At 46.5% G+C, this 26,595-nt stretch overlaps 2 protein-coding genes, 1 long non-coding RNA gene and 6 other non-coding genes across 9 annotated transcripts; 2 read left to right on the top strand and 7 right to left on the bottom strand.

Annotated features, from left to right (window-relative positions):
• Positions 1-2,077: 2,077 nt before the first annotated feature.
• Positions 2,078-2,149, bottom strand: TRNAP-UGG (transfer RNA proline (anticodon UGG)). The gene has a single exon. It is a non-coding gene; the product is annotated as a tRNA-Pro (tRNA).
• Positions 2,150-2,353: 204 nt separating this feature from the next.
• Positions 2,354-2,425, bottom strand: TRNAP-CGG (transfer RNA proline (anticodon CGG)). Its single transcript has one exon. It is a non-coding gene; the product is annotated as a tRNA-Pro (tRNA).
• Positions 2,426-2,784: 359 nt separating this feature from the next.
• Positions 2,785-2,856, bottom strand: TRNAP-AGG (transfer RNA proline (anticodon AGG)). The gene has a single exon. It is a non-coding gene; the product is annotated as a tRNA-Pro (tRNA).
• Positions 2,857-3,073: 217 nt separating this feature from the next.
• Positions 3,074-3,145, bottom strand: TRNAP-UGG (transfer RNA proline (anticodon UGG)). The gene has a single exon. It is a non-coding gene; the product is annotated as a tRNA-Pro (tRNA).
• Positions 3,146-3,320: 175 nt separating this feature from the next.
• On the bottom strand, positions 3,321-3,392 carry TRNAP-AGG (transfer RNA proline (anticodon AGG)). Its single transcript has one exon. It is a non-coding gene; the product is annotated as a tRNA-Pro (tRNA).
• Positions 3,393-3,641: 249 nt separating this feature from the next.
• Positions 3,642-3,713, bottom strand: TRNAP-UGG (transfer RNA proline (anticodon UGG)). The gene has a single exon. It is a non-coding gene; the product is annotated as a tRNA-Pro (tRNA).
• Positions 3,714-4,268: 555 nt separating this feature from the next.
• Positions 4,269-16,486, top strand: LOC128472904 (B-cell differentiation antigen CD72-like). The gene is made up of 10 exons (XM_053454885.1): positions 4,269-4,338; positions 5,873-6,009; positions 6,708-6,783; positions 7,232-7,273; positions 11,116-11,196; positions 11,841-12,134; positions 12,302-12,447; positions 13,256-13,365; positions 14,958-15,129; positions 16,140-16,486. The coding sequence occupies exons 1-10, from the start codon at positions 4,269-4,271 to the stop codon at positions 16,188-16,190; spliced, it is 1,179 nt and encodes a 392-aa protein (XP_053310860.1). The 3' UTR covers positions 16,191-16,486.
• LOC128467390 (uncharacterized) lies at positions 6,787-7,016 on the top strand. Its single transcript, XR_008345714.1, has 2 exons — positions 6,787-6,954; positions 6,986-7,016. It is a non-coding gene; the product is annotated as an uncharacterized LOC128467390 (long non-coding RNA).
• A 643-nt stretch (positions 16,487-17,129) lies between the features above and the next one.
• Positions 17,130-22,069, bottom strand: LOC128467336 (uncharacterized). Its single transcript, XM_053448946.1, has 7 exons — positions 21,667-22,069; positions 20,595-20,819; positions 18,574-18,658; positions 18,363-18,481; positions 18,121-18,164; positions 17,828-17,935; positions 17,130-17,503 (listed from the first exon to the last, which is right to left on the bottom strand). Exons 1-7 carry the CDS (start codon positions 21,812-21,814, stop codon positions 17,372-17,374), a joined length of 861 nt encoding a protein of 286 aa, XP_053304921.1. The 5' UTR covers positions 21,815-22,069; the 3' UTR covers positions 17,130-17,371.
• Positions 22,070-26,595: the final 4,526 nt, after the last annotated feature.

Raw genomic sequence — 26,595 nt, forward strand, 5'->3', positions numbered from 1 at the left:
ATATATACTGCATCTATAACGCATATATCATATATATACTGCATCTATAACGCATATATTACATATATACTGCATCTATAACGCATATATCATATATATACTGCATTTATAACGTATATATTACATATATACTGCATCTATAACGCATATATCATATATATACCTTTATAATGCATCCAGCTGGCCATATTCTGGGTGAAATAATCAACTGATGCCGAAAATACTGCATTCTCCCGGCATTCTTCACACTTGGCGGTACACGGCACGTGGCTGATCCCACGCGGTGCCCTGATCTATTATGACATCTATAAGTATGTCGCATGAGATAATCCAGTAAAACAGTTCCCTGGCATCTGGGGTTTATTTATTAATTTGGGGGGAATCATGGCTGCCCCACAGCACTTAGATCTTCATTAAACGTTGGTCCTGGTGGCTTCTGGAGGCAATTAGGTCCTAAAATGCCCTGGACTCAGGAGTTACTTTGTATACTGTATAAAATGTTTCCTTTATGTATCTTTAATGCATGTTTTATCAGTGTGATCCGTGTGCGAGGCACTAAATTTGGCTCTAGTGTCGATTTCACTCCAAAACCAACGAATTAGTAGAAATTATTAGTAGAAAGATGGCGCCCCCTCCTGGACATCCGTATTATCACGGAGGTGATACCCAGTTTACAGGCACGCAAAGCTTTAGGCCAAAAATGGGTCTTTCACTTAAGGGCTTTCAAGAAAGATTGTTCAAAAATGGTAAACAGGGTCTATGCTTTATACTCTATACACAGCAGAGAACAAAGCTCCCGAGCAAGTCTGGATCCGGGTCAATCAGACCATCTTCTGCCGGAGAAGGAAATCTGGCATCTTGGATTGATTACCAGGGCTTGAATAAAAGTGCAATTAAGAACAAATACCCCTGGCCAGTAATAATTTAACCATAGGATCATCTTCGAGGGTCCGCCATCTTTACCAAACTAGATCGACAAGGTGGCTGCTAAACGAGATACGTGCGGCTGCAGGTTGGATACCCACAGTCGCAGGTTACTCTCGCAGTATGCAGCCGCGCATGTCCAGCCGATGGTCGCACGCTGCTGGAGCGGTGATATCAGTAACTCTGTGGCGTGCTAGATGGGAAGCTGGGGCCTAGTACAACCTCATTTGTACCGATCATTATCTTTACAGGTCAAAGCTGTTCTTCAAAGGTTGCGGGAAAATTCATTAAATGGCGAAATCAAAAAACGACTGTTTGTAAAAAGCGTCGTTCCGTTTTAGGGTGCATTATCTCAGCTTCCGCACTAAGCATGGATCCTAACACAGCGGATATTGACTGGCCCTCGTTTGCTGATTTCTATTGTGGTTTTCTCCATATATTTTCTCCCATTTCTTTTCCAATTAAGGCTCTCGATAAGAAAGGCGCAAATCCCTGAATACGGCTTCCTGAGGCCATCTCCACTCTTACTCTTCATTTGTTGTTGACATAGAAGCCTCTGAGAAAGATGTCGGGACAAACGTCTCAAAAAGATCCCAAGATCAACGTTTTGCATCCCTCTAAGTGAACTGGGACACATAAAAAGCCAAAAACTGATTTACTAGGCAGCATTCTGAAAATATGATCTCTAATGACGTGAAAAGAGACCACGGGCGCGACTTACACAGCAACGGGTCGGGGGCTCACTAAACTTCCCACTGCGAAGCGATGGCTTCTCTGAGGCTAAACAATTAATGTTATGGGGATGACTCAGCCCACTGGACTCAGCGCTCAGGCTCTCCCAGAATTTGAACCCGCAAACTCTCGCACCCTAAGCGAGAATCATACCCCTAGACCAACGAGCCAGACCGTTAGCAGAGGCTCCGGCCCGGAGTTGGGATGAAGAGAGACTTTCGCACAGGCGCTAAAGGGACGTCGAGTGCAGTCTTGGCGGCGGCAGCGACGACGACGACGACAAAGCCACTGTCAGGGGAAACTTCCCATTGTAAAGCGACAGCATTTTCATCGAGACGGAGCAGAAAAGGTATTTTGGCAGCCTCCTCCTAAATGAGGCGGCGCGCGTTACGCAGACCGCTCAGCCCAACGGGCAGTTCTCGGGCTCGTCCGGGAATTGAACCCGGGACCCCTCGCACCCAAAGCGAGAATCATACCCCTAGATCAACGAGCCAGACAGATATCGAGCTGGCCGCGGCGTGAGCCCGAATGAGCTGAAAGTTTAGCAGGGAAGCTAAAACAGACGTCCAGCGGCACGCCGGCGTCTGCAACCTTCCCGTCCCAAGGCAACCGCTTCTTCTTTAATGCGGAAGTACAGCGGGATTGGCGACAACTTCTTAAAAGAGACGCCTCGCGGAGAAGAGGCGCTGTCCAGCTTGGGCTCGTCCGGGATTTGAACCCGGGACCTCTCGCACCCGAAGCGAGAATCATACCCCTAGACCAACGAGCCAGAAACCAATGTGTGCTCTGCCGCCAGACGTGTCGAACTCCTCGAGGATGGATTGTCACTGCAAGCATTCGCTGATGAAACTGCGCGACGATAAAAAAATAAAAATAAATAAACAAACAAAAAAAAAATGATAACAATACAAAAAAAATAAAAGAAGAAGACGTAAAAAGCCAGGTTTCAGGGTCTAGCATTAAATGACCATTCCCCGTTTCAAAATGCATCCTTCGAGTCAGCACAAACCGTGCCTTTCCAGTGTAGATTGGAGCCGAGGTAGTCGAATCGCCCCGTTTGCTGGAGGACGATTTTCCGTCATCTCAAGGAAAGGACGTAAAAGAGGGCGCGCACGAAAGCTGCTGCGTGGGCTCGTCCGGGATTTGAACCCGGGACCTCTCGCACCCTAAGCGAGAATCATACCCCTAGACCAACGAGCCAGACAGCTGGCAGGTGCTCCGGGCCCGGTGATCGGAAGAAGAGAAAGTTTAGCAGGGACGCTAAAGGGACGTCGAGCGACAAAGCCTCTCGCTCTCTGCAGCCAAGCACTGTCGAGAGAAACTTCCCATTGCAAAGCGACGGCACCCGAGTGGCATTTTCTCTGAGGCGGAGCAGAAAGGTAAGGGTCCTCCTAAAATAAGGCGGCGCTGAGCGCTCGGGCTCGTCCGGGATTTGAACCCGGGACCTCTCGCACCCAAAGCGAGAATCATACCCCTAGACCAACGAGCCAGACAGATAGTGAAAGTCCCCCGGCGTGAGCCCGAATGTTGACCGTCAGGAGAACCTTCCGGTTCAAAACCAACGGCTTCTTCCTTTATGGGAGTAGAAAAGGGATAGGCGGCACCATCTTAAAAGCAACAGCCCACAGAGAAGAGCCGCGGCGACGTGTAGCGCTGTCAAGCTCGGGCTCGTCCGGGATTTGAACCCGGAACCTCTCGCACCCTAAGCGAGAATCATACCCCTAGATCAACGAGCCAGACCGTTAGCAGTGGCTCCGGGCCCAGAGTTGAGATGAAGAGAGACTTTCGCAGAGGCGCTAAAAGGATGTCGAGTGCAGTCTTGATGGCGGCGGCGATGACGACGACAAAGCCACTGTCAGGGGAAACGTCCCATTGTAAAGCGACAGCATTTTCATCGAGACGGAGCAGAAAAGGTATTTTGGCAGCCTCCTCCTAAATGAGGCGGCGCGCGTTACGCAGACCGCTCAGCCCAACGGGCAGTTCTCGGGCTCGTCCGGGATTTGAACCCGGGACCTCTCGCACCCAAAGCGAGAATCATACCCCTAGACCAACGAGCCAGACAGATATCGAGCTGGCCGCGGCGTGAGCCCGAATGAGCTGAAAGTTTAGCAGGGAAGCTAAAACAGACGTCCAGCGGCACGCCGGCGTCTGCAACCTTCCCGTCCCAAGGCAACCGCTTCTTCTTTAATGCGGAAGTACAGCGGGATTGGCGACGACTTCTTAAAAGAGACGCCTCGCAGAGAAGACCAACAGTGGCTCCGGGCCCAGAGTTGAGATGAAGAGAGACTTTCGCACAGGCGCTAAAGGGACGTCGAGTGCTGGAAGATACAGGGGACAGTCTACCACTTCTACTGGGAGGCTGTCCCCTGCATCTCCCATGTCAGAAGACATCCCTGTTTCAGTCTTTTCATAGCGTGAAGCTTTTGTTTTTCCACCCGATGGGGAAGTAAATATTCGGTGATTTGCATTTTATAAAGTACGTTTGTGAGGGGAAATAAACTGACTTTATCATTCTGTATGTGGCTGCGCTCAGCACCCCTGGCCGCATCGCTCTCCTCTCACTTCCTCTTCTCAGATAACGCGGACCCTCGGCTGGGAGCCCCTCGGCTGGGATGGCTGACACCGTCACCTACACCGACCTGAAATTCGTCAAGTTCCCTGTGAAAGAGGCGCCGAGCGCAGGTAACGTGGCTGATCGTTACAGCCGGGGACGGAGGGGATTATTAGAGGAATTTATATTTGATCACTTAAAGGGTAGTAGTCACATGGATGAGTGTCCTAACAGAGGTGGTAACACCAGACTCAGGGTTGGGCATATAATTCAGTAAAGATTGATATCTCATCGTATTGGAATCTCCAAAAAATTCACATATTTCTTATTTTATTAGTCCCTCTGTTAATATAACGCGTTTAACATTATTTTATAGCTCTAGATATCTGACTGAAAAGGGTTAATAAATGCTGTCCACGGATCAAATAACATAATGATTTAAATCAGGCTTTTTTACAGAAAAAATCAGTGAAATGCCCTGTATAATGTATAGATAAATCAGTGACCGGCCCCCTGTATAATGTATAGATAAATCAGTGACCGGCCCCTGTATAATGTATAGATAAATCAGTGACCGGCCCCCTGTGTAATGTATAAATAAATCAGTGACCGGCCCCTGTATAATGTATAGTAAAATCAGTGAGCTGGCCCCCTGTATAATGTATAGATAAATCAGTGACCGGCCCCTGTATAATGTATAGATAAATCAGTGACCAGCCCCCTGTATAATGCATAGATAAATCAGTGACCGGCCCCTGTATAATGTATAGATAAATCTGTGACCGGCCCCCTGTATAATGTATAGATAAATCAGTGACCGGCCCCTGTATAATGTATAGATAAATCAGTGACCGGCCCCCTGTATAATGTATAGATAAATCAGTGACCGGCCCCTGTATAATGTATAGATAAATCAGTGACCGGCCCCTGTATAATGTATAGATAAATCAGTGACCGGCCCCTGTATAATGTATAGATAAATCAGTGACCGGCCCCCTGTATAATGTATAGATAAATCAGTGACCGGCCCCTGTATAATGTATAGATAAATCAGTGACCGGCCCCCTGTATAATGTATAGATAAATCAGTGACCGGCCCCTGTGTAATATATAGATAAATCAGTGACCGGCACCCTGTATAATGTATAGATAAATCAGTGACCGGCCCCCTGTATAATGTATAGATAAATCAGTGACCGGTCCCCTGTATAATGTATAGATAAATCAGCGAGCCGGCCCCTGTATAATGTATAGATAAATCAGTGACCGGCCCCTGTATAATGTATAGATAAATCAGTGACCGCCCCCCCTGTATAATGTATAGTTAATATGTGTCACTCTTCTGTCTCTCCCTATGTTTCTTCCATCTCGCTCTCTCTTCCTTCTCTCCCACTTCTTCTTCTCCCTCTTTCTATTTTCAATCCCTTTTCCTCTCTTTCCTCTCTCTTTTCTGTCTCCCTTCCACTTCCTCTATGTTTCCCTCTCCCGTCTCTCTATCTTCTTTCTCTCTCCCTCCTCTACTTTCTCTCTCTCCTTCCCTCTCTTCTGTCTTTCCCACTATCTCTCTCTCTTCTGCTTCCTCTCCCGTCTCTCCTCTCCCCCCTCCTCTCCCTTTATCTCTCCCCCTCACTTCCGTAAATTAACCCTTTGCTTTGCCTCTTGCAGATGAAGATCTGACCTATGAGAACGTCAGCGGTTTGAAACCAACCCAAGAAGAATCGTCTGTCGGCCCCTCGAGGGCCCGGGGCCAATGCCAGCCCGGGGCGGGTAAGATACCAGCTTTACCTTTATTGCGGGACTCGGTAAGTCCTGCAGGTATCCGGACGGCGGGCTGGGTTTGCCAATTATTTATTTACGGGGCCAACCTTGGGGCCCTTACAGAACCTGGAATTACACGGAGAAGAGCGGGGCCGCGCGGAGTGCTGTGATTGGCCACCGGGATTCGCCCGCATTTAAAAATCTCCAATAAACGATTCCCTTTGGTGAAACGCGCTGTTTAGAGAACCGAGCCCCTCATTCTCTGCGGGGCGAGCGGCCATGGCTGGCGGGGTGTTGAGACGTGTGAGCGCGCGGCAGATGTTGTTCTCGGATCAGTGGAGCGAGCAGAGAAGTGAAAGTTTCCCGTGTTCAGCAGGAGGCACACGCAGACACGCGTGATCTGCAGGACATACATGTAACACATGCAAATACCCCAAAACAGAACCATAAAAGCCCCGCTCCCCGTTAGAGCCGCCCGATCACCAACTTCTAGATTGTAAGCCTGCGAGCCGAGTCTCTCCACCTAATGTATCGGTTTCTCTCAGTCTGTGAATTCTCGTCTTGTCGGACCCCTTGAATATATGGATTGTATTAAGCGCTGAGTACATTGTTGGTGCTATATAAATAAAAGTTGGCTCTGGGACCTTCTATCAGGGTCTCTCCTTTGCCTGGGAGCTTGGGGGGGACTTCCTGCCTTGGGGGGGCTTCCTGTCTTTGGGGGACTTCCTGTCCTGATTGGGAGGCGGCTGGGTTTTTTTGTTTTAGTTTTTACAGATCACAGCGTATCGTTCGATGTTCCGTGGATCTTCCAGACATCAGTGAACGGGGAGCCCAAAACGCAGAAGCCAGAGTCCACCAGAGCTTAACAAAGATGGCTGCAAGGGGTTAAATCTCCTGTAGAGACGAGAAAGAGTGAGAGAGGATAGAGGCGAGAAAGAGAGGATAGAGAGGCGAGAGCGAGTGAGAGAGAGGATAGAGAAGAGAGGAGAGTGAGTGAGACGATAGAAAAGAGAGAGAGAGAGGATAGAGAGGAGAGAGCGATTGAGATAGAGTGAGAGTATATACAAAGGATAAACCTAAGTGCGTCTCTCACGTGGCGGCGCGAGGCGTTCCCGGGGGTAACGTGTCCGTAGTGCGCTGACGTCTCGCTGCAGCTGTCTCTGGTTCCGCTGGATTACAGAAAGCGCTCAGAACCAGTAAATGGGCTTCGTTCAGATTCATAAAAATGCCACTTTTAACTGATTTTGTCCAATTTATGGATTCCAGAAACGAGGAGCGACCCCCAACGAACCAACCGACAACAAGAAAGTGAGTTCCCCACATCCGCTGGGTGCACTCGTTGTGGTATTTTGTGTGTGTTGTCGAGCTGCGGGTAGGTGTAGTTGCAGTCATGAGGCCGTAAATATGTGTCACCATTACCCCAAACACCCTGCCTGTGCCACCTTTGTCCACAAATAGTCTGTCTGTGCCACCTCTGCCCCTTAACAGCTTGTTTGTGCCACCTCTGTTCCCTAAGCACCCTGTCTGTGCCACCCCTGCCCCTTAAACAGCCTGCCTGTACCATCTCTGCCCCTTAACAGTCTGTCTGTGCCACATCTGCTCCCTAAACAGTCTGCCGGTTCCATCTCCGCCCCTAAACATCCGACCTCTGCCCCTAAACAGCCTGTCTGTGCCACCTCTGCTCCCTAACATACCCACACACACTTTCACAAACATACCCAGACACACACACTCTAACGTGCCCAGACACACATATACACACTAACATACCCACACACACTTTCACAAACATACCCAGACACACACACTCTAACGTGCCCAGACACATATACACACTAACATACCCACACACACTTTCACAAACATACCCAGACACACACACTCTAACGTGCCCAGACACACATATACACACTAACATACCCACACACACTTTCACAAACGTGCCCAGACACACATATACACACTAACATACCCACACACACTTTCACAAACATACCCAGACACACACTCTAACGTGCCCAGACACACATACACACACTAACATACCCACACACACTTTCACAAACATACCCAGACACACACACTCTAACGTGCCCAGACACACATATATACACTAACATACCCACACACACTTTCACAAACATACCCAGACACACACAGTCTAACGTGCCCAGACACACATATACACACTAACATACTCACACACACTTTCACAAACATACCTAGACACACACACTCTAACGTGCCCAGACACACATATACACACTAACATACCCACACACACTTTCACAAACATACCCAGACACACACACACTCTAACGTGCCCAGAAACACATATACACACTAACATACCCACACACACTTTCACAAACATACCCAGACACACACACTCTAACGTGCCCAGACACACACATACACACTAACATACCCACACACACTTTCACAAACATACCCAGACACACACACTCTAACATGCCCAGACACACATATACACACTAACATACCCACACACGCTTTCACAAACATACCCAGACACACACACTCTAACGTGCCCAGACACACATATACACACTAACATACCCACACACGCTTTCACAAACATACCCAGACACACACACTCTAACGTGCCCAGACACACATATACACACTAACATACCCACACACACTTTCACAAACATACCCAGACACACACACTCTAACGTGCCCAGACACACATATACACACTAACATACCCACACACACTTTCACAAACATACCTAGACACACACAGTCTAACATGCCCAGACACACACATACACACTAACATACTCACACACGCTTTCACAAACATACCCAGACACACACACTCTAACGTGCCCAGACACACATATACACACTAACATACCCACACACGCTTTCACAAACATACCCAGACACACACACTCTAACGTGCCCAGACACACATATACACACTAACATACCCACACACGCTTTCACAAACATACCCAGACACACACACTCTAACGTGCCCAGACACACATATACACACTAACATACCCACACACACTTTCACAAACATACCCAGACACACACACTCTAACGTGCCCAGACACACATATACACACTAACATACCCACACACACTTTCACAAACATACCCAGACACACATACACTCTAACGTGCCCAGACACACACATACACACTAACATACCCACACATACTTTCACAAACATACCCAGACACACACACTCTAACGTGCCCAGACACACATATACACACTAACATACCCACACATACTTTCACAAACATACCCAGACACACACACTCTAACGTGCCTAGACACACATATACACACTAACATACCCACACACACTTTCACAAACATACCCAGAAACACACACTCTAACGTGCCCAGACACACATATACACACTAACATACCCACACACACTTTCACAAACATACCTAGACACACACACTCTAATGTGCCCAGACACACACACATACACACTAACATACCCACACACACTTTCACAAACATACCCAGACACACACACTCTAACGTGCCCAGACACACATATACACACTAACATACCCACACACACTTTCACAAACATACCCAGACACACACACTCAAACGTGCCCAGATACACACATACACACTAACATACCCACACACACTTTCACAAACATACCCAGACACACACACTCTAACGTGCCCAGACACACACATACACACTAACATACCCACACACACTTTCACAAACATACCCAGACACACACACTCTAACGTGCCCAGACACACACATACACACTAACATACCCACACACACTTTCACAAACATACCCAGACACACACACTCTAACGTGCCCAGACACACACACTCTAACGTGCCCAGACACACATATACACACTAACATACCCACACACACTTTCACAAACATACCTAGACACACACACTCAAACGTGCCCAGATACACACATACACACTAACATACCCACACACACTTTCACAAACATACCCAGACACACACACTCTAACGTGCCCAGACACACACATACACACTAACATACCCACACACACTTTCACAAACATACCCAGACACACACACACATACACACTAACATACCCACACACACTTTCACAAACATACCCAGACACACACTCTAACGTGCCCAGACACACACATACACACTAACATACCCACACACACTTTCACAAACATACCCAGACACACACTCTAACGTGCCCAGACACACACATACACACTAACATACCCACACACACTTTCACAAACATACCCAGACACACACACTCTAACGTGCCCAGACACACACACACACTAACATACCCACACACACTTTCACAAACATACCCAGACACACACACTCTAACGTGCCCAGACACACATATACACACTAACATACCCACACACACTTTCACAAACATACCCAGACACACACACTCTAACGTGCCCAGACACACACACTCTAACGTGCCCAGACACACATATACACACTAACATACCCACACACTTTCACAAACATACCCAGACACAAACACTCTAACGTGCCCAGACACACATATACACACTAACATACCCACACACACTTTCACAAACATACCCAGACACACATACACACTAACGTGCCCAGACACACATATACACACTAACATACCCACACACACTTTCACAAACATACCCAGACACACACACTCTAACGTGCCCAGACACATATACACACTAACATACCCACACACACTTTCACAAACATACCCAGACACACACACTCTAACGTGCCCAGACACACATATACACACTAACATACCCACACACACTTTCACAAACATACCCAGACACACACACTCTAACGTGCCCAGACACATATACACACTAACATACCCACACACACTTTCACAAACATACCCAGACACACACACTCTAACGTGCCCAGACACACATATACACACTAACATACCCACACACACTTTCACAAACGTGCCCAGACACACATATACACACTAACATACCCACACACACTTTCACAAACATACCCAGACACACACACTCTAACGTGCCGAGGCTTTTTATGTTCTCTTTTCTGTGTATTTTGGTGGATTTTCCATTTCTTGTCTCTGGTAATCAGCTGGATTTCCTTTCCTCCGCGTAGCGCGTCGGCCGTGGGCGCTCGCCATTCCTCTGGTGCTTTGTCTGGTGTTTTTCATAAGCGCCATCGCAGTGACCGTGAAATGTAAGTGCAAAATGTCATTGGTGCAAAATGTCATTGGTGCAAATTGTCATTGGTGCAAAATGTCATTGGTGCAAAATGTCATTGGGTTACCCCAAAAATACCCACAGCCTCCAATATCTGTAAAAAGCCGAGGCTGAATTCTCGTGCTCTTCTTGTAATTCCGCGCGTGGTCATAGAGGTATCTGCAGTAACGTTCGCTGGGATGCGGCTAACAAGGGGGCTCCATGATCCTTCTCCACTCCCCAACCCCTGCCCAGCAGGATCTCTTACTATATCACAGAGGTGCTAAGAGATTCAGACTGACCAGGGGGGGGGGTGATAAGTGGAACAGCCTCCCAGCAGAAGCGGTAGAAGGTAATACAGTGAAAGAATGTAAACATGTTCCTAAGATGAGACTGATTCAATGGGGGCCGGTCTGCCGGCAGAGTCTCCGTTTCTGTAAAGTCTTAAAGAAAAAATAAAATAAAGGAAACGCGCCCAAGACAAGGTGTTTATTGCGACGTCAGGGCGCTCAGCCTTCCTCGGCAGAAATCAAGGCGGCTTCATTCATTTATTCGGGAAAACACTAAGCCTGTCCAGCCGGGAGCGGCGGGGGCCGCAGGGTTCGTTCCTGGCTCAGGTGTCTCCCTCTTTCTTCTCTCCAGTCGTCCAGCTCTCCAGAGAATACTCTGAGCAGAACAGCAGTCTGTCTGAGACGATCCAGAACCTTCTAGAGGAGAAGGCGCTGAGCCGAGGCGAGTCCCAGAAGCAGCTCCAGGCGCTGGAGGAGGGTCTGGGGAGCGCCAACCGCAGCCTACGGCAATGTCACAGGGCCCAGGAGGAGTCTGCGGAGAACGTGCGCGGCCTCAGGGAGCGGCTGGACGAAGCGCAGCGAGACGCAGCCGAGACGCAGCGGGAACTGGGAGACACGCGCTCACAACTACAAGCGCTCCGCGAGGGTACGGCCTGTGCATTATATCTATACATTATACAGGGGGGGCAGCTCGCTAATTCATCTATACATTATACAGGGGGCAGCTCGCTGATTTATTTATACATTATACAGGACTTTCCTGCAAACTCCCAGGTTGGTGAATAATGTATAATCTCTTGCTGTCTCCCGCAGGTCTCTGCCCCACAGACTGGATCTTTTATAACATGAAATGCTATTTTATTTCTAAAGAAAAATATAGTTGGTATTCCAGTAAAAGCCATTGTGAATCTCTGCAGTCTGCGCTTGTTACGGTGCGACAGGATGATACCAACCTCCAGGTAACAGAAAATGATAGTAATTATTAACCCCTTAAGGAAGGGCAGCGTAATATTACGTCCTCATCTACCGATCGTGGTTAATTGCAGCTGCAGGAGACTCGGGCAGACCAGCAGCAGCCAATGGGAGCCGCCTCTGGGCATGTTTGGGCTCAAGGAGCCAATCGCATGCACGTTGCCAACAGCAACATCTGTCAGCCTTGTATTTGGCAGCGATCGCCATACCTCCGGGTCGCGGCAGCGGGGTCTTGACACGCCCCGCTCCCCGCCCATTTTTTCCTTCAAATGGGGGTGTTTCCTGCTGCCGCCGGGGGAGTTCCCTCTCTCGTCGGGGGCCACGTCCCGCAAGGAGTCGAGAAGTTCCCAGGTACGGCGATCGCGCGGATTGAGAGCAAAGAAAGTCTCCTGGGGGGAGAACATAAACTTTTTAAAATAAGTTTATAATAAATAATCCTGTTACAGAGAACTGCCCAGGATCCGGAGATTTAGGGTAAAAACACATAAAAATATTTAAACTAACTGAATAGTTCATGATTGAAATTTAACTCCAAAAAAATATAGTTTTCTGCCATTATGGTTTATTAGATTTTTTCACTCATTTTACTGTCGCTGCAGAGCAGACACACAGAAACACAGATCGGCCCCCGTCTAGTCGCTCATTTCAGGAGCCGTATGTCTATCCCATGCATGTTTAATACCCTCACTGTATTACCCTCTACCACTTCTGCTGGGAGGCTGCCCCATGTCAGCATACGAGCGATACCATGAAACGCACGCTCTTCTCGGAGTGACGAATCCTGTCCTGTTTTAGGCATTTCTGGCAGCCCGTCTCGTTACGTTCTGGGTCGGGAAGGAGATCTATTGGAATGAAAACTCATATTCAACGAATGTCGAGTGGAGGTGGCCTGCAGAAAACAGAATGTAAGCTTCCTTCTCTCTCTCCATTTTCTCTCTTTCTTAATCTTCATCTCACTCTCTCTCTGTCTTTCTCTCTTCCTCTCTCCATCGTTCTCTCTTTGTATCTCTCTCTCTATCTCCGTCTCTCCGTCTCTCTCTTTCCAACTCTCTCTCTCCGTCTCTCTCTCTCTTTCTTCCTTTCTTCTCTCGCTCTCTATCTGCTTTTCTCTCTCTATCTCCTTTTTTCTCTCTCTCTCTCTCCTTTTCTCTCTCGTTCTCTCTGAGCACCGAGGCTGCATCTGGTATAAAAGTCATCACTGGCTAGGAGTGATGGGATTTATTTCATCAGGATGACAGATTGTGTTGGTGCCTCACTGCTATTAGTATTATAATTTATAGTCGTTATAATTTATTAATATGGTGCCAGCATAGTCCGTAGCGCTGTTACAAAACGGAAGTGAAAAATACTTCAAAGACAATCATTTCAGCAGCATCGCTCCTGGGAGCTAACAATCTATGGCAGACCTGGGCAAAGCACGGCCCGCGGGCCACATCCGGCCCGCTGAATAGCTCGGACCGGCCCGCAAAGAGTGTCCTGGTGACTCACCAATGAGTCCGGTGTCAGCAACGGGAAGCAGCGAAACTATGCACTCCGAAGCCTTGTTCATTTTGTTCACTTCTGTGCTGTGCTAATAGTTATTCAGGCCTTACTTATTCAAGCACCTCTACCAATGACGTAGGCTTGAATAACTTTATTAAACAGCACATAAGTTAACAAAATGGACAAGGCTTCGGAGTTTGTAGTTTCACTGCTTCCCGATGCTGAGTAAGTGATGCCACTGTAACTTCTGAGTGCCAGGATGCTCGTTGCGGACCTTGGGGAGTGCCAGGACAATCGTTCCACGCTCGTCATTGGTAAGTGTCAGGACTTTTCCCTTTGCATTGTAATTACAATAATAATAATGCTAATAATATTCACTTTTTAAGCTCTCTTCTTGGGGCAGCTCTCTGTGCCCTCTCCTAGGAGCATACTACTGTGTATTAAAAAAATCTATTTTCCGAGGTTAGCTGTTAACCCTTAAATATGGCGGCTAACATTAAAAAAAGAAAAATTGATGCAGAATGCCCCATTACGGCAATGTGCATGGAGCCTTCGTATGTTGGTCTGGCCCTCTAAAACCATTCCAATTTCTCATGTGGCCCCATGGGAAAATTAATTGCCCACCCCTGATCTATGGCGTCATCTGGGTGCAGTACCCCCTCCTCTACTACCCTTTAATACCATACACTTACACACGGTAAACAAGTAGAATTCTGTTTTTAGCAACATAACAGGTTAATCCCGGCAGGGCTGGACGGGCAGTGCGGCCGGCATCTGGATATGCCATGTTTTAATGCTGCCGTAGCATACAGCCGCTGACCACACGCTCTAGCACCGGATCTGCCTTTTCCAGTGTGCCAGACGGCCAGTCCGGGCTCGGCCCCGGGTCCCCCTACATTATTAGACAGTCCCTGGGATTAGCGAACAATTAATGAGACAGTTACATAGCTGCAGAAACGGGACGGCGTGTAACGCTCACATCTGTCTGTCTAAATGCCTCTCTCTTTGCCGATAGATACAAAAACCAGTGCGGCGTATTCCGAGACGGGCAGCTGGCGGCTGATGAGTGCCGGGAGAGTCGTCCGTACATCTGTGAAAGGAGTTTAGTGCTTCTAGGCCTCAAGCCTCAAGATAAAAATCCACAATACAAAATGAGTGTCAACGACGTAAAGTTTAACTGTTACCAGGTAACGACTTTAATGTTCCAGGGGCGGCTTCTTCTGTAGGTGGGGGCCGCAGACGGCCAGGGAAGGGCAATTCCTTATAAGAAAACATTAATGATATGAAACATCAGATGAAATAAATCAACCTAACCATACTCCGCGGATATCAGTGACACACCCTGTATAATGTATAGATAAATCAGTGACCGGCCCCCCTGTATAATGTATAGATAAATCAGTGACCGGCCCCTGTATAATGTATAGATAAATCAGTGACCGGCCCCTGTATAATGTATAGATAAATCAGTGACCGGCCCCTGTATAATGTATAGATAAATCAGTGACCGGCCCCTGTATAATGTATAGATAAATCAGTGACCGGCCCCTGTATAATGTATAGATAAATCAGTGACCGGCCCCTGTATAATGTATAGATAAATCAGCGAGCCGGACCCCTGTATAATGTATAGTTAAATCAGTGAGCCGGCCCCCTGTATAATGTATAGATAAATCAGTGACCGGCCCCCTGTATAATGTATAGATAAATCAGTGACCGGCCCCCTGTATAACGTATAGATAAATCAGTGACCGGCCCCCTGTATAATGTATAGATAAATCAGTGACCGGCCCCTGTATAATGTATAGATAAATCAGCAAGCCGGTCCCCTGTATAATGTATAGATAAATCGGTGACCATCCCCCTGTATAATGTATAGTTAAATCAGCGAGCCGGTCCCCTGTATAATGTATAATGTTGCGCATAGAAAGTTGGTTGTGATATGTTTGCGTGTTGTATGTTTTGTGTTGCGTGTTGGATGTATTACTTTTTAAATGATTTTGGAGGAAGCCGCAGGGGCAGAAAACGGACATAAACGGGTTCTCTTCTGTATGGATGGATGGGATGACTCGCACACTCACTACCTCATATGATGACACCCTTGTACCCTTATGCACTCGCACACTCATACACTCGCACACTCATACACTGGCTTTAGTCCCAGAGGCGTCACATTTTGGTCTCCATTTTCTTGCAGTGCGCCTGGTGCCGAGCGACAAGAAGAGCTGGAGAGTACGAGGAGGATTAAAGGGTTAAACACCGAAACCTGGTGATCCCATAGCCAGGACTTTATGGATTTAAATAACTTCATGCAAATTTCTAGAAAGTTCTGCCAATACAGGCGGTCTGGAGTGAATGAATGTCCCTGTAAAGACTGGTGGAGCAGAAGCCACGCGGTCCGCGGTCCGCGCTCCACGGAGAGAACCAAACAAACAAACAAGACGACTAAAGGAAATTACAGCTACAAAATGACACCCCTCACCTCCGGCCCTACCTCCCTGACATCTGGCCCCACCTCCATGGCCTCTGGCCCCACCTCCATGACCTCCCTCCAGCCCCACCTCCCTGACCTCTGGCCTCACCACCGTGACCTCTGGCCTCACCTCGATCAACTCCGGCCTCTGGGGAAATTCTGTGTATAAGTTTGAATATTATTGGTGATAATCATTCCCACAAATCACTTCATTCCTCGTGTGACAGAATGAGCTGTCATACAGGGGCCCAAAGTACTCAGAGATGGCTCCAGCCCGGCTGCCAAACAGGCAGGAACTCCATTGTTAAACTAATCCCATTAACAGGATGGCTACCAGGGGGATATTCAGAAGCTAAAGGGGATTAAAGGTTGGGTTGTCTACCTGTTGATCAATGTTAATTTATGTTAATGAAGTTCTGTGGCTATATGAGTCTATGTTTTACTACAATAAACTGTTCATTCCTGCTGTACAAAGTTCAAGGTAGTTGTGTCTACTTATTGTGTACACATAGCAGGGTTCCAAGGTGCGCATGCTGACTGGTGCTGGAAGCGATTCCGGGGACAACAGGAGGATACTGGGTGATCTCTGGGAGTTACTACAGCTCTCTTGGTGAACCCGTTACACCTCGTTCTACCTCCAAAGGATTTGTTTGATGATTAATCGCATATTTAACACCCTGATGACATCATTCTAGACCCCGTGACATCATCATTTTATTTTATTTATACAGTTCCTGCAACATTTTTTATTGGTGATTAAGACACGTAGAAGCTGCTGCTGCTAAAATCCCATCCTACTAACCCGTATCTTGTCACAACAAGACGTGGCCCCCAACACCCCCCCAACGCAACAAGTATCAAGAACCCGGAGCCCGTCTCGGATATGTAATTCAGTGCCCCCCCCCGTCCGGTGGCCCCTGTATGCTGCTCAGATCTGGGGCAGGAAGGGCCGTCTCTCATTGAAAGGGCAAACCCAACAGACTGTACGACCCCTCCGTGGGCTTCTGTCCTTCAGACTGACCCTGCTGGTCTTGGTTGGAGGGACCAACCGTGGAATAACCGGCATCTTCCTGAGCGTCGCGCTTTACCTGAAACAGAAGAATAAAATGGATTCATAGAGGCAGACATTTATAATAAATAATATTTGCCGCCCTCCATTCTCGCTTATTGTGCGAGTGTCTGGGGGGCGCCAGAGGGTCCGGAATGGACACACGCCTCTGGAGAGACATTGGAGGACCTCCTCTCACCGCTTGGTAAATACCCTGAACCGTGGGAGTGGGTAAAGGGCCCCTACAGGTGACCGACGCGATGTCCATCTTCCAGCGACCCCTGGTGGACAGCAGGTGGCCTGCTCCCGGGACATACCGGTGATGGAGTTCTGCCAAATAAATATTCGGAAACAGAGATTTTACCAGCGATTTGTTGGGAATCTCCTCATAAAAATGATCCAAGATGTTCAGGTTTGCGAGTCCGTCGGGATTATTGGCGGTGGCGTAAATGGTGGAGACCGTCTGCGGAACCTGATGGAACCACAGAAAAGATTATTCAGACGGAAAGAAATCATTAAAGATAAATAAACGCCTTCTTCAAAGCGCGGCCTGGATTTGGGTCTTTTGTGAGCCTATGCCGGTGTCCTGGGTCCTGCTGCCGACCTCCTCACCACCCCGGGGGGTAAATCCCGGCCTCCCCTACATTCAGGACTCACCTGTCCAGGAGATGCTTCTCCAGCTGGGAGAACCTTCTGACGTCCTACAGAAATAACAAGACATAAAGCCCTGGCGATTTAAGCTTCAGTTCCCATGGCCAGAGTCAGATTCAGGAGCCATTTGTCTATCCCATGCATGTTTAATACCCTCACTGTATTACCCTCTACCACTTCTGCTTGGAGGCTGTTCCACATATTTTTTTAAAAAACTTCCCTGTCCTACACTTTCCCCAGGTTCTCACCCCGAATCCGGTGGGTGCGTTTCTTTATAATGATGGTTATGACAGCAGCCGCCACGCACAGGAGGAGAATTGTGAGACATGGCACGAGGATCCGCAGGCGTGAATCTGGATTAGAGGGTCTGGAAAACACGAACACTTTCTCTAGAGAGCGCGTAACGTGCGGTGGGCAAACCGAGTTACCCCAAAGACAATTATTATTATCTCGCCTTACAGTGCTGCGGGGTCCTCGTCGTATTTTCGGTCTTCGCGCTCCTCGCTGCTGTCGCTGTCAGTGAATGTGGGCGAATGGGGGCGACCTGTGGGTGGGGAAGATATTTACAATTATATGACAATAAAACGACCAATAAAGTCGCTTTTACAGACATTTAACTGATAGAACAGGGAGACCAGTGGGATCTGCCGGACAAGTTGCTGCATTAAGATTTTAAAAGTCTCTATTGGTCGCTCGTACAGACTTTTAAAATCCTGGTGCCGTAACTTGTTACACCTTCAGGGGCCGTGCGAGTGAGCCTATTGTTCGCTTGCACGGCCCTTTAACCTACGGATTTCCGCTCCCATTATCTAACGCAGCATCGCAGGGGTTAATGGAGTGGAAATCCGTAGGTTCACTGTCAGGGGTTACAAAGGACCGTGCGAGTGAGTCTAATGGTCACCTGCAGGGTCTTCCTCTGGCATCAACCAATTGGAGGTCCCTGCAGGCGACCAATAGGCTCACTCGCACTGCCCTGTAACCCCTGACGACGAACCTGCAGATTTCCGCTTCCGTCAACTCCCGCGATGAAGATAAGGTAGGCTAGATGGGGAAGGGACCGGGGAGGTTAGTAGACGAAGACGATCATGAAGATCTTCGTGGTGTGTGAGTCTTCGTCTTTGTCTATGTTTTACCGGCACTGTCTTCTCTTCTTCGTGTCTTCGGAATGAACAAAAAAATGGACTCATCGTGTTCATTTTCATGTTCGCCCGAAGACGAATGCACAAGTCTAGTTTTAATACGGGCAGCACATAAATCACAGGGTTTTGCAGACTCAGACGCTTTCTGCGAAGAACGAGGAAAGAAATGAAGACACCACGAGATTTTGTAACTTCCCCAACGGCCCCCAATTCTCAGTCTACAAATTCTGTGCAGAATCCTGAGACAGCTGGAGCTTCGGGGGTTAAACACCTATCAAGCCTAGCCAGCCACCTTCTATTAACCCTCCGAGCGCCAACCATTCGACCTCTTTCTCCAGAATGTCTCCCTGACGCCCGGAGACGGCAGATTCACAAGGCTCTGTCTCCCCGACGCCCGGGGACGGCACATTCACAAGGCTCTGTCTCCCCAACGCCCGGAGACGGCACATTCACAAGGCTCTGTCTCCCTGCCGCCCGGAGACGGCACATTCACAAGGCTCTGTCTCCCCGACGCCCGGAGACTGCACATTCACAAGGCTCTGTCTCCCCGACGCCCAGAGACGGCACATTCACAAGGCTCTGTCTCCCTGCCACCCGGAGACGGCACATTCACAAGGCTCTGTCTCCCCGACGCACAGAGACGGCACATTCACAAGGCTCTGTCTCCCCGACGCACAGAGACGGCACATTCACAAGGCTCTGTCTCCCTGCCGCCCGGAGACGGCACATTCACAAGGCTCTGTCTCCCCGACGCCCGGGGACGGCACATTCACAAGGCTCTGTCTCCCCAACGCCCGGAGACGGCACATTCACAAGGCTCTGTCTCCCCGACGCCCGGAGACTGCACATTCACAAGGCTCTGTCTCCCCGACGCCCAGAGACGGCACATTCACAAGGCTCTGTCTCCCTGCCACCCGGAGACGGCACATTCACAAGGCTCTGTCTCCCCAACGCCCGGAGACTGCACATTCACAAGGCTCTGTCTCCCCGACGCCCAGAGACGGCACATTCACAAGGCTCTGTCTCCCCGACGCACAGAGACGGCACATTCACAAGGCTCTGTCTCTCTGCCACCCGGAGACGGCACATTCACAAGGCTCTGTCTCCCCGACGCACAGAGACGGCACATTCACAAGGCTCTGTCTCCCCGACGCACAGAGACGGCACATTCACAAGGCTCTGTCTCCCTGCCGCCCGGAGACTGCACATTCACAAGGCTCTGTCTCCCCAACGCCCGGAGACGGCACATTCACAAGGCTCTGTCTCGTTAACGCTTCTCGGGTGAGTATAAGAAGAAGGATCTGGAATGAAGGGGTTAAAGAGACCATAGAGGTTCCACACCTGGATTTACGTTCTGGGTGCAGCAGAACTTCGCCTGACCGTCCGCCTGCTGCCGCCTCTCCGCAGACATGGAATCTGTATCGACTACACCTTGCGATTTCTTTACCCTCCAACATATAACGCAATGTCCCACGCACCCCTTTTTCCATTTCACGCTGTCGCAGTCCACCTTCTCAGCAGACAAGACCCATTTAACATCAAGCGGCCATTTCTTCCCCTTCACCCCTAAAAAACAGAATAAAGTGCACTACGACGGCCTGGAAAGTTCCTACAAAATGCGTCGGGATAAACAGGCCCCCCCCCCAAAAAAGAGGCCATTAACTGATGGACCCCCGATCTCTGACGGACCCCCACTCTCCCATTTATCCTCCTTACAAAAGAGATTAACGGAATAAACAGATTTCATACTAAAAATATATGTTTCTTTGTGAGAAGGAAAGTGAAGTCTTTCCATAAACTGAAATTATTATTGTAACGTTTATTATTATTACTATTATTACTATTATTCTTACTATTATTCTTACTAGAATTATTATTATTACTATTATAATTATTATTACTATTATTATTACTATTACCGGTATTATTATTATTACTATCATTATTACTATTATTCTTACTGGAATTATTATTATTACTAGTATTATAATTATTATTACTATTATAATTATTATTACTATCATTATTACTATTACCGGTATTATTATTATTATTACTATTACCGGTATTCTTACTGGAATTATTATTATTACTAGTATTATAATTATTATTACTATTATTATTACTATTACTGGTATTATTATTATAATTATTATTACTATTATTATTACTATTACCGGTATTATTATTATTATTATTACTATTACCGGTATTCTTACTGGAATTATTATTATTACTAGTATTATAATTATTATTACTATTATTATTACTATTACTGGTATTATTATTATTATTATTACTATTATTCTTACTGGAATTATTATTACTATTATTATAATTATTATTACTATTATTCTTACTGGAATTATTATTATTACCATTATTAAGAATTACAGGGATGTCACGGACTCACCAGCGCAGACAGCAAGGACCCAGATAAATATGAGACTCATACTCCTTCCAGGAGCGGACGCCGTGTAACGAGACGTTACTCGGAGCGGTTTTTGTGCTGTCACGAGGACTTGCATCACTCGCATTTCTTCATTTCCCTCTTTATTCATTTTGCGGCCCCGTAAGATTCACGCAACGTCTTCTCGGGGACATTCATCCTGTGTCTGTAATAAAAAGTATACAAGAACGAAATACAAACAGAGTGGGGGGCATGTAAGGTGGGCACGGGCCACAGCGATCCCCAACTCATCGGGATCCCCAACTCACCGCGACCCCTAAGTCACAGCGATCCAAACAGTGACTGGTACAGGACCAGGCTAGCCGGCTCATATGTTCGTGTGAAGTTTAGCCGGGTCATGGAGTGTCTGTGTCCGGTTCCGTATCCCGTAACCCAGTAATATATTATATTGTGTGTTTATTGTGTAACCGTCCCAGAGACTGAATGTGGCTGCAGCTCCGGCCTTCAAAGGAACAATCAGGTAACCCGGCTGGGGCTCTTAATCAGCCAGCACAGCCCTGTCTGCCCTGCCGGCCCCTGCACTACAGGGGGGATAACACAGGTGGGGGAACCCATCGTATCCCTTAATCCCCTCACATGATACATCCCCTGTATACTGATGGGGGAACGGGGGAGGTTCCTTGCAGTCTGTGCCGACTTTTCCCAAGAACGCACAGAGCTCGTACAGGCGTCCGCACGTGGAACCTCCCCCCGGCCCACCGTCCGCAGGTGGAACCGTGGGCCGGGGGGAGGTTCCGCGTGCGGACGCCTTTGTGCGTTCCTGGGAAAAGTTGGCACAGACAGTAAGAAGCAGCTCCTTCTCTGCGGGCAGCGTCCGTATCGCGCATGTATATGCATTCCTACGGGGAGGCCTCGCAGGTCTAAATCTGAATCAATGCGGTTTCTGGAACGTTCCATATATTAGACAGCTTTCCGCACAGAGATCTCCAATTTATTCACTGGCTTCTCCCCTCCGGGCCCTCAGCGCCAATTGTTGTGTAACCGCGCCAAGTGTTTTCCGACGGACGGCTTCACTTCCTGTTTTGTGGTTTCTCTGCAGAAGAATTATGCACAACGTTATTATTCATTACGGTCACACATTGTACAGCGCTGCGGAGTATGACGGCGATATATAAATAATAATAACACACATTGTACAGCGCTGTGGAGTATGATGGCGATATAAAAATAATAATACCACACATTGTACAGCGCTGTGGAGTGTGACGGCAATATATAAATAATATTAATAACACATTGTACAGCGCTGCGGAGTATGACGGCGATATATAAATAATAATAATAACACATTGTACAGCGCTGCGGAGTATGACGGCGATATATAAATAATAATAATACACACTGTGCAGCGCTGCGGAGTATGACGGCGATATATAAATAATAATAACACACACTGTACAGCGCTGCGGAGTATGACGGCGATATATAAATGATAATAATAATAACACATTGTACAGCGCTGCGGAGTATGACGGCGATATACAAATAATAATAACACATTGTACAGCGCTGCGGAGTATGACGGCGATATATAAATAATAATAATAACACATTGTACAGCGCTGCGGAGTATGACGGCGATATATAAATAATAATAATAATAACACATTCTACAGCGCTGCGGAGTATGATGGCGATATATAAATAATAATAACACATTGTACAGCGCTGTGGAGTATGACGGCGATATATAAATAATAATAACACATTGTACAGCGCTGCGGAGTATGACGGCGATATATAAATAATAATAACACACATTGTACAGCGCTGCGGAGTATGGCGGTGATATATAAATAATAATAACACACATTGTACAGCGCTGCGGAGTATGACGGCGATATATAAATAATAATAACACACATTGTACAGCACTGCGAAGTATGACGGCGATATATAAATAATAATAACACATTGTACAGCGCTGCGGAGTATGACGGCGATATATAAATAATACTAACACACATTGTACAGCGCTGCGGAGTATGACGGCGATATATAAATAATAATAACACACATTGTACAGCGCTGCGGAGTATGACGGCGATATATAAATAATAATAATAACACATTGTACAGCGCTGCGGAGTATGACGGCGATATATAAATAATAATAACACACATTGTACAGCGCTGCGGAGTATGATGGCGATATATAAATAATACTAACACACATTGTACAGCGCTGCGGAGTATGACGGCGATATATAAATAATAATAACACACATTGTACAGCGCTGCGGAGTATGACAGCGATATATAAATAATAATAACACACATTGTACAGCGCTGCGGAGTATGACGGCGATATATAAATAATAATAACACACATTGTACAGCGCTGCGGAGTATGACGGCGATATATAAATAATAATAACACACATTGTACAGCGCTGCGGAGTATGACGGCGATATATAAATAATAATAACACACATTGTACAGCGCTGCGGAGTATGGCGGCGATATATAAATAATAATAATAACACATTGTACAGCGCTGCGGAGTATGACGGCGATATATAAATAATAATAACACACATTGTACAGCGCTGCGGAGTATGACGGCGATATATAAATAATAATAACACATTGTACAGCGCTGCGGAGTATGACGGCGATATATAAATAATAATAACACACATTGTACAGCGCTGCGGAGTATGACGGCGATATATAAATAATAATAACACACATTGTACAGCGCTGCGGAGTATGACGGCGATATATAAATAATAATAACACATTGTACAGCGCTGCGGAGTATGACGGCGATATATAAATAATAATAACACACATTGTACAGCGCTGCGGAGTATGGCGGCGATATATAAATAATAATAATAACACATTGTACAGCGCTGCGGAGTATGACGGCGATATATAAATAATAACACACATTGTACAGCGCTGCGGAGTATGACGGCGATATATAAATAATAATAACACACATTGTACAGCGCTGCGGAGTATGACGGCGATATATAAATAATAATAACACACATTGTACAGCGCTGCGCAGTATGACGGCGATATATAAATAATAATAATAACACACATTTTACAGCGCTGCGGAGTATGACGGCGATATATAAATAATAATAATAACACACATTGTACAGCGCTGCGGAGTATGACGGCGATATATAAATAATAATAACACACATTGTACAGCGCTGCGGAGTATGACGGCGATATATAAATAATAATAACGCATTGTACAGCGCTGCGGAGTATGACGGCGATATATAAATAATAATAACACACATTGTACAGCGCTGCGGAGTATGACGGCGATATATAAATAATAATAACACACATTGTACAGCGCTGCGGAGTATGACGGTGATATATAAATAATAATAACACATTGTACAGCGCTGCGGAGTATGACGGCGATATATAAATAATAATAACACACATTGTACAGCGCTGTGGAGTATGACGGCGATATATAAATAATAATAACACACATTGTACAGCGCTGCGGAGTATGACGGCGATATATAAATAATAATAACACATTGTACAGCGCTGCGGAGTATGACGGCGATATATAAATAATAATAATAACACATTGTACAGCGCTGCGGAGTATGACGGCGATATATAAATAATAATAACACACATTGTACAGCGCTGCGGAGTATGACGGCGATATATAAATAATAATAACACATTGTACAGCGCTGCGGAGTATGAGGGTGATATATAAATAATAATAATAACACACATTGTACAGCGCTGCGGAGTATGACGGCGATATATAAATAATAATAACACACATTGTACAGCGCTGCGGAGTATGACGGCGATATATAAATAATAATAACACACATTGTACAGCGCTGCGGAGTATGACGGCGATATATAAATAATAATAATAACACATTGTACAGCGCTGCGGAGTATGACGGCGATATATAAATAATAATAACACACATTGTACAGCGCTGCGGAGTATGACGGCGATATATAAATAATAATAACACACATTGTACAGCGCTGCGGAGTATGACAGCGATATATAAATAATAATAACAAACATTGTACAGCGCTGCGGAGTATGACAGCGATATATAAATAATAATAACACACATTGTACAGCGCTGCGGAGTATGACGGCGATATATAAATAATAATAACACACATTGTACAGCGCTGCGGAGTATGACGGCGATATATAAATAATAATAACACATTGTACAGCGCTGCGGAGTATGACGGCGATATATAAATAATAATAACACACATTGTACAGCGCTGCGGAGTATGGCGGCGATATATAAATAATAATAATAACACATTGTACAGCGCTGCGGAGTATGACGGCGATATATAAATAATAACACACATTGTACAGCGCTGCGGAGTATGACGGCGATATATAAATAATAATAACACATTGTACAGCGCTGCGGAGTATGAAGGCGATATATAAATAATAATAACACACATTGTACAGCGCTGCGGAGTATGACGGTGATATATAAATAATAATAACACACATTGTACAGCGCTGCGGAGTATGACGGCGATATATAAATAATAATAACACACATTGTACAGCGCTGCGCAGTATGACGGCGATATATAAATAATAATAATAACACACATTGTACAGCGCTGCGGAGTATGACGGCGATATATAAATAATAATAACACACATTGTACAGCGCTGTGGAGTATGACAGCGATATATAAATGATAATAACACACATTGTACAGCGCTGCGGAGTATGACGGCGATATATAAATAATAATAATAACACATTGTACAGCGCTGCGGAGTATGACGGCGATATATAAATAATAATAATAACACATTGTACAGCGCTGCGGAGTATGACGGCGATATATAAATAATAATAACA

This window comes from Spea bombifrons, chromosome 1 (genome assembly GCF_027358695.1).
Source record: "Spea bombifrons isolate aSpeBom1 chromosome 1, aSpeBom1.2.pri, whole genome shotgun sequence".
NCBI classification, from domain to species: domain Eukaryota; kingdom Metazoa; phylum Chordata; class Amphibia; order Anura; family Pelobatidae; genus Spea; species Spea bombifrons.